Source organism: Gossypium raimondii, chromosome 9, assembly GCF_025698545.1.
Source record: "Gossypium raimondii isolate GPD5lz chromosome 9, ASM2569854v1, whole genome shotgun sequence".
Lineage (NCBI taxonomy): Eukaryota > Viridiplantae > Streptophyta > Magnoliopsida > Malvales > Malvaceae > Gossypium > Gossypium raimondii.
In genome coordinates, this window is record NC_068573.1 from 17,137,551 (window position 1) to 17,146,480 (window position 8,930).

Below are 8,930 nucleotides of genomic sequence, written 5' to 3' on the forward strand. Positions count from 1 at the left end.
AAAATTATATAAAATTTCAATAAATTTTTAATTTTTATATAGTTATATTTATTTAATAATTTTTTAAAAAATCACTATATAAGTCATCCACTCTTTTTATTTTATTTAATAATGAGGTATAATAATATTATTTATCGATGATACATAAAACTTGTGGACCACGGTGTATTAAATATTATTCCTAAGATTAATATGAAAAAGAAAAAGAAAGTATAAGAATCGAATTGAAAATATTACCAATTAATCCAGGGTAAAGGTTATTGAAGAAAGAAAACTGAACGTAACTCATTTTTATCAAACATCGTGGAGAAGCCCTAAAAAATTGGGCTATCTTAAACATGATGTGCCAGCATTTGACTACCTAAATCAAGCCCAGAACTTGGTGATGGCTGATCATGATAGTCAGGTGTCGACCCACATTGAAATGGCCGTTTCAGCCTACAATAAGATCTCCAGAATCCGGATCAAGTGAGCTCCAAAAGAAACCTTCTCTGTAATGTTGGTATCGTAATCTCCTCGACCATCATTTTCCACATATTGCATTTTTAGACATCTTCCCATTTCAAGATAACCTTGTCCCCTCCCAATTCCATGTCTATGCTCGGAAAAATCTAAGCTCTCCTTAAACTCACTAAAATTATCTATCTCTTCAAATGACCACAATTATGGCCGTCTCAACTTCCGCATTCTTATTCACACCTTCCGTTAGCTCCAAGTCCACTACTTTCTCCTTCTCTCCTTTAGTTTCACATCGCAAATCCTTTCCTTTCCGTTTCACCACGTGGTTTCCTCAGTTGGGTCCATCTTTTTTTTCTCAATGGAGTGGTCTAAAGCATCTGGGCATTTCAATGTCACCAAAATCTCTTAAATTAGGTTTTTTTTTTTTTTTTTTGGTCTGGGTTTCCTCTTTTTAAGATGTCTTTTTACTCTATGCAGTTCATTTATTTTGATTATTGAATTTCAGAAAAAAAAGGAAGATGTAAAGGAAAGGTGGTTCATGCATCTTTGTTTGGCGTTGGAGCTCCTGAGGCTCTGGTTATTGGGGTAGTTGCTTTGTTGGTGTTTGGTCCCAAGGGTCTGGCTGAGGTATGTTCTGCCTTTATATACTAAGGGACAAGTCATTCTCATTTGCATGTTGTTTCAATTATAAGCACCAACCTGTCACTTGCTCCTTTTATGGTTTGTAACATTTGATGATTTTCCAGGCTGTTTGTGTCTATCATATGTTTGTAATGTATGTATTTGTACAGTTCAAGTTTCTAATTTCATGCGGGTATTGGATTTAGATAGGTCCTAAGCTTTGGAAACGTAGGCTTTGTGGCAACTATTTTAAAATATTAATCTCTATTCAACGCTTCAAATATGAATTAATCAACAAGAAGCAAAAAAATGGTAGAATTTTCTAAGGAGTGCCTGGGAAGTTGGTATGATAAATTGTTGAAACTGAAAATTATTGCTGGTTTAGTGTTGGATTTTATAGACAATACTTAGCTTTGCTTGAAACTGAAATTGATATGGTTTCTTGTCTTATATTAGAATTCAAATGTTCGTTTAAATTAAAATCTTAGATGATAGAAAGAATCCTTTTTATTGAGAGCCATTCCCATGACTTAATTTTAGTAAAGAGAAGGAAAATTTTTCGCTTATTTTGAAGAAGTCTTATTTTTTATCAGTTTTTACTCATCTTTCTAGTTTCAAATTTAAAATTGTACTAACTATTCTTTAGTTTATATCTAACTATTGTACTACATCTGTAATAAATAAGCATTTTCCTCATATATAAGACTAGTAACCAAGCGAGGCATTAATGTAGTGTTGTTTGACAAGATAATGATTTTTTTCCCTTGATGCAAAAACATTGTTGTCATTTAAGTCCAATTCATTCCATTGTATTACCCTATTTTAAACTCTTAAGTTCCCCTATCCTTTCAGGGCTCATTCTAATGATGCCTTGATGTATTTAGTGATCCAGATCTTTAAGAATAAGTGTTGTGTCTTTTACCTCAGATCCCTCTTGACATTTTACTAAATGGTTGAATATGTCAAGAAGAATCTAACTTGTGAGGACTGGAGAGTTAAAAGACATTAATTTTGCTATATATCACATTTTATTAATTAGGCTTCAAGTTATTCAAATCGAAGGGATGAATATTTCCTTAGGTATTGTGATAAGGACTGATAATCAATTATTAAATATGCTGTATCCATGATGTCTGATGTACCATAAAGGCATTAAAATAAAACATATAAGTGCTTGGATGCTTTGATTCTTTACGAAGTAGCTGCATTGTATCAAGAATTTATTTAGAAGTGCGTGGCAGACATTTTGATGCCTTCCATAAATGACTATTCTCACAGTTTAGCCAATGTGGTCGCTAAATGTTTAGGCTGCATTATATTGTTACTTTTGCTACTTATTTTAAATAATTAAAAATTATAGAAAAGTCTTTTGCGTACAAAATATGTCACTGTCCTTTTATGTAAGATAATTATGTTTAAATTTTGTCACATTTGATCTGCATATTCGTTTTTTAGTTGAATATAATTATGCTTTTTACCATTCATATATTATTCTGTAGAAATTTTTGAGGAAGCGAAAACCAAGTTTTAAATATGTTGATCAAATGATCAAACAGAACCTTTATAGTTAGGATCATATTCTGTATAAGTTAAATCCTCTCAGCCTCTCAAATGGCATATTAAAGTGCAGGTTGCTAGGAATCTGGGGAAAACATTGCGTGCGTTTCAACCCACCATTAGAGAACTTCAGGTAGGGTCTGAACCCTTTGGTTTTACTCATATCTTTACCATGTAATAACTCTGCCCTTCTGAACTCTTCGCCTTTATATCTTCTGTGAAGGAAGTTTCGAGGGAATTCAAGAGCACCCTTGAAAGGGAGATTGGTCTTGATGAAATGCCGAGTTCAACACAAAATACACTGAATAGGAACAGTCCCTATCTAAGTAACGCTCCCCTAACACCTTCACCAGTTACCAGTGCTGAGGAAACTGGTAGTGATGCTGACCCGGGTAAGCTCTTTATATTCTTATATTTTGGGCTAATTAGTGGCATGAAATTGTCTTATAAGGTTTTTCCTTTGAATCTCACTTACGTTATTATGATCTCTTACCCTGAAACATGCACTAAATGCTACTGCATAGCGTTTGATCCTTCTTTTTATGGCTTAGTGGTAGGAACTTTCCTTATTCCTTATCCCTTTTCCCATTCCCCTTGTGTATTCCAATGAAATTTAAGAAGCATGCAATTCTGTCGCTTTACTGCAGATGGTGCTCAATCCATAAAAGACGCATATACTAGTGAAGAATACTTAAAGATCACAGAAGAGCAGCTAAAAGCTTCATCCAAACAGCAGAACCAGACCGCCTCTCCCAGCGAGACCGAGTTAGGATCCCAAAATCAACATGAAGGTTGGTTCTTCTTCTTCTTTTTCTTTGTATTTCTCTGTCTATTGCCTTTCTCTTTCTCACTTTGATGTTATTTGTGCAAAATCAATAACAGCTACTCCCAAAGAAACTACCACTGCTGCTGCTGCTGCGATGCCTCCGTCTCAGAAACCAGAAAGCGAGACGGAAAATCCATGAATGGAGATAGAATGTTTATCGTAGAGAAGCCTCTAATTAGGGTACTAGAAACTTCCTCAGAAAGGTATAAAGCAAGGAAAGAAACACCACGTTTTGCCCCTTTGTTATTCATCTAAATTTTGGTTCAAGTCACTGTATATTAGATCTTTGCAAATGTGCTACCTGTACGTAGTAACCAAGAGTAATTGTACAACATAATTTGATCTCAAGACGATGTTTTCATTGGAGGACTGCCATGTTTTGGATTAGTGATTGTCAAATCCTCATTTTGTTCCTCTTCACTCTGGAGATGTTTGTCTGCATTTTAACTAAAACCTTTCTGATGAAACAGTAGGGACAAAATACTATCCCAAAATCTCAATTGACAAATATATGAACACTTTTTGGAATGCAATATTGAAGATTTCTTTCAATTTCCCAAAATAAAGTTGCAGGGAAATTAATTTTTTAAAAGCACACTTTTTAATATTAAACGGACCTTCACCATTAGGTGGTGAGGTAGAATTAAAAAGAACAAAATTTCATCGGTTAGCAGCTTGAATTTGGCATGAACTGATCATAAGCTTGTTTTTATATTTTGCTACTTAAATATTTTTGTTTCATTTTAAAAAAATTAGGAGATGTATCACATGGTGTATCTTTATGCATGTCAATCGGTGACATGACATCCATAAAAAATCTAAATTAAAATAAAAAACATTATTAAAAATTATGTAAAATATAAATAATTCAAAAACTAAAATGAAAACAACAAAAATTTAAAATATATAATAAAAGCTATAAATATATAAATTCTATAGTTTCTAAGAATTATATATATGCGAAAAATATATATATTTAAAAATATTTAAAATTTTAGAATATTACGAAAATGGTACATAAACATTTTTGTTGCTCAATTTGGTACCTATGTTTTTGGGATCAATTTAGTACCTGACTTGACATATTTTCCTAATTTGGTACCTAAACTTCTTTTAGGTTCAATTTGAGTAGACTTAAATATACATTTGGCCCTTAAATTTGTCATTTTTCTCAAGTTGGTACTTATGATTTTATTTTATTACCTAAATTTTCATTAGGTTAAGGGTTTTGGTTCACTTTTTTTTTTTTTTTGGAATGGTGTTAAGTTTGGGATACATAGCACTTTCAAATGGGTACACAAGGAAATGTTGATGTCATTATGACATCATAGTTCAATTTTTTTTTAAAAATAGAACTATATATAAAAACATGGTGAGTATTCGGTACACTAGCAGTATATTTTTATTCTACAAGAAGCCTTAAAAAATTGACACTAGATCTATCAAAATAAATGTTGATGGTGCCCGCAATCTGTCTTCAGGCTTCGCAACTTCGATAGAAATGACAAGAGATGAACATGGTAGGTGGCTTTGGAGAATTGGGAGAAATATTGGAAAATGCAATGTTGAACAAGTTGAACTTTGGGCTATTTATGATAGCTTTTTTTCTATTATGAATAATGTGTATTTTTCCTAAGACTCAGAGTGATAAAGTAAATAAAAAAGTAAATAATAAATAAAGTAAACTATATATATAATAATCAAATTGCACCATCTCTGTAATAAGTAAATGCCTCTTTTTCTTTTGAAGTTGTCGGAATTATTCATAATAAGATATTGGCTACAATTGAGAAGGTCTTATCAATAAAATTTCCATTTATTGCGATCTAGGCATAGGTAGCAATCCATTCTATAACTCTTTTCATTACCCCTTGTGAGAAAATAAAATGATCTCACAAACAAATTGCTTTCACCTTGCATGGGACTTTAACTGGAAGGAAATTATTCTTGAGACTAACCGGGCTCAGGTCATTAAAGGTATTCATGGGGATTTTAAAGGACAGGCAAATAGAGATTTGATATTATGTATCCAAGAATTATGCAGGTGTAATTGATAGGTGGTCATTAAGCATATTCTAAGAGAAGCGAACTTTACCCCTCATATCCTAGCTAGTCAAATGAAAGAGTTTCTGTTTGGGCCCCATGTGTTTGATATTGCTCCTACTAGAGTTGCTAATCAAATTCGATTAGATAATTCTTCTCTCCTATCTATTTCTAATGTTGTTTTTGGTTGAGTGTAATTGGCTCTATTTATTATTTTTCTACAAAAAATATTTTTTGACCTGTGTCTTTTATTTTAAATATTTTACTATACATTTATAAGATACTTGTCAATTTCCTAACATTGCTTGTGGAGTCTCTAATGGTTGTATGCCAAATATTTTAAATCATAAATATTTATAAATAAAAATAAAAATAGAGGTAGCATTTAGTACACTGACAATATATTTTCTTTTTTCACAAACAAACTTAAAATATTGACATTTTTTTCTTAATATTTATTTTTAATATTTTAATATGTCTTAAAAGACACTTATCAACTTTGTGAAATTTAAAAACTCCACACGCGGTGTACCAATTAAAAAATATACACTTATATTATTTTAAACTCATTTGTAAAACTTTTTCACGACATTGGAAAAAATAATTACTCATTAAAATATAGTAAATGTTGTTAAAAATTAAAAAATTAAATTAAATTAACTCTTTTTTTTTTAATTTTTATTTTAATTCAATGAAACATCAAAGGTGCCACTATCCAGGTCGAAAATCAATACGTTCTTCTCATCGGACCTCGTTGCCTTGTCCAAGCCATACACAATCACGGCGGCCGTTGGTTCATTGATAATCGTCAAAACATTAAGCCTTGAAATGGATCCGGCATCTTTCGTAGCCTGCCTTTGCGAGTCGTTGAAATAAGCAGGCACGGTGATAACAACGTTTTTCATGGTTTGACCCATATAAGCCTCGGCAACCTTCTTCATCTTGACCAGCACCATGGAAGAAATTTCTCAGCAGCGAACTGCTTCTCTTCACCCTTGTAAGTAACGACGACCATCGGTGATAGCTTATCACCGGGGGCGGCAACGACCATGAAAGGCTAATGCTTCATATCGCTTTGCACTTGTGGGTTGGAGAATCGATGACCGATGAGGCGTTTAGCATCGAAAATAGTATTCTGGGGATTCTTAGCGATTTGGTTTTTGGCAGCATCACCAATGAGGCGCTCGGTGTCGGTTAAAGCAACGTAAGATCGGCTGCTCAACTGTTACCATAGAAAATGAAGACTCAGAAGTCACTTTACCATGGAACCCCAAATCAATCTCTCCAAGTACTTTTCTCTTGCTTCTCTTCCTTTTCTCTGGCTTCTGTGTTGGCTTTTCAAATTCAACCTCTATAATTGGTTGCATTATATGCGGTTCAAGCCCAGCAGCGATTTCTCCACACTTGGGACATCCTTAATCTTGGAGCCTCCTTAATCTTGCGTTTCGATGGATCTTCTTCTTCCTCAACTGTGTCTTCATTAAGGGCAACGCTATGATTAATGTGGTGTTTAAGGAGTTGATAAAGTGAGCACATTGTTGAAAAACCATTGAGAGTCTAACCTCTCCATGACTTTCTTTGAACCACCATAAGAAGCCCAAAGGCATAAACCAAGATTTTATAAACAGGAATCGAATAGAAAATTAGAGACGAGAAAGCTTTTTCTTTTTTTAACTACTGTTAACATTTGGCGTGAGACTTTTTTAAGAGAAATTATAATTTTTAAAAAGAAAATTCATTAACTCATTCGATAAATGGAACCATATAATTTACGGAAAAAAATAACAAACACACGTCGTAAATGGGAAATGACAAACTTCATCAACACAGCAAAGGTTTTAGCCTGAACATCAATAGAACATTCTGACACGTTGACAATTGACTTTGCCCCAACTCAAGTACGACATATCTGGAGTGGTTGCAAGCACTTAACATGATAAGAAAATTAGCCTCGAATGGTCCAAAGTGGCGAGCAAAAATCGACAAAAGAATCGAGCATTTACCAAACTACAGAGAAGGACAACAAAACCATTCTTAAAATCACTTGTAAAACTAAAATTACATACATAAACAAGACTAAAAACCGTGCTACAAGAGCAAACAAAAATTTCTAAAACTGAAAACTTATTAAATAATGGAAAAACAAATAAAAAATATAAAATTTAAGACAAAACGAGTCTAAATCGACTTGTGAAATCATTTATTATTCTAAAATATTCTCAAAATAGAAATAAATTAAGAAACTGACGAAAAGCCACTCACTTCCCAAAAAAACTACTAGTGGTCGATGGAGTTTTAACGGATGATAAGCATCATCATCTATCAATCATAACTTGTGAAGGCAACAAATACACCCACAAAATAGATCTACAAATTGAAAAAGAGAGAAGACATGTGGATTGAATGAGAAGAAGAAAGAAAGAAAGAGCCGGTGGGAGGGGAAAAAAAACAGGCGATAGCTAGCCCGGAGTCTGGCACTGCCCCTGAACAAAACAAAAGATAATAAATAAAAAGTTTAGAGAAAAAACAGGAAAGTTTTTAGGGTTTTAAGGGAAATTAAAATTAAAAATTAAACAAAAGTTAATTTATTTTAATTTTTGTAAGTTTTAAAAACTTTTACTATATTTTTTATTTTTTATTTATAAAATTTTATTATTTTAAAATTATTATATATACTTTTAATTTTTATTTTATATTTTTAAATTTAATATATTTTAATTTTTTTAAATTGAACGTATGTTAGTTTTGCCACATGTCATTGTTTGAAAGTGCCATGTGTTTCAACTTAATAGCGTTACAAAAAAAATTAAAACCCTATGAAAAGAAAATTCAAGTACCAACTTGAGAAAAAAAAAACCTGAAGTATCAACTTGGGAAAAAGTAACAAATTCAGAGGCCAAATGTATATTCAAGCCATTTGAGTATCCAAATTTCTTAAATGATATATAAATTACCCAAAACACTAATCGTGTTAAAAATTTGTGTTGTGCTGAAAAAATATTATCAATATTATAGAAATTGTGTTCAAAATTTATGCATTGAGCTATACTTAATAAATTAACATTGAATAAAAATATTTTAAAACCCTAAATAAAAGAAATTCATTATTTTGGGGTAATTTATATCACATGCTCTAAATTAACATTAAATTGATAAATCTTCAAAAGCTATGAAGACATCTCAATCCAGAAATGTTTGGTTTGCATCCAAAAACTTGATTTTTCAAACTTTAAAATTGACACCTTCAATGAATGAAATCTAATAAATTTCACCCAATCCGTGTTTATATCAATCCCCCTTTTCTCGAAAATATGTCTCTAAATATTGTCCTTGGCTGAACAAGAAATAATATTTATTATAGGTGAAATTGTTTAATAGAGCTCATTTCAAATGATCAACAAATTCCTAAAAGAATGAAATAAGC

General features: G+C 32.0%; 1 protein-coding gene and 1 pseudogene across 1 annotated transcript; one reads left to right on the top strand and one right to left on the bottom strand.

The window, feature by feature from the left end:
• Positions 1-469: 469 nt before the first annotated feature.
• Positions 470-3,883, top strand: LOC105798549 (sec-independent protein translocase protein TATB, chloroplastic). Its single transcript, XM_012628662.2, has 6 exons — positions 470-873; positions 965-1,086; positions 2,711-2,770; positions 2,861-3,029; positions 3,285-3,428; positions 3,520-3,883. Exons 1-6 carry the CDS (start codon positions 654-656, stop codon positions 3,600-3,602), a joined length of 798 nt encoding a protein of 265 aa, XP_012484116.1. The 5' UTR covers positions 470-653; the 3' UTR covers positions 3,603-3,883.
• A 2,306-nt stretch (positions 3,884-6,189) lies between these two features.
• LOC105797504 (heat shock 70 kDa protein 5-like) lies at positions 6,190-7,042 on the bottom strand (annotated as a pseudogene).
• Between the last annotated feature and the right edge of the window lie 1,888 nt (positions 7,043-8,930).

Coding starts and splice junctions, on each gene's coding strand:
- LOC105798549 (XM_012628662.2), top strand. CDS start 654: ATGACCACAATTATGGCCGTCTCAACTTCCGCATTCTTATTCACACCT. Junction 874..964: donor ACCAAAATCTCTTAAATTAG/GTTTTTTTTTTT, acceptor ATTGAATTTCAG/AAAAAAAAGGAAGATGTAAA. Junction 2,771..2,860: donor CCACCATTAGAGAACTTCAG/GTAGGGTCTGAA, acceptor TCTTCTGTGAAG/GAAGTTTCGAGGGAATTCAA.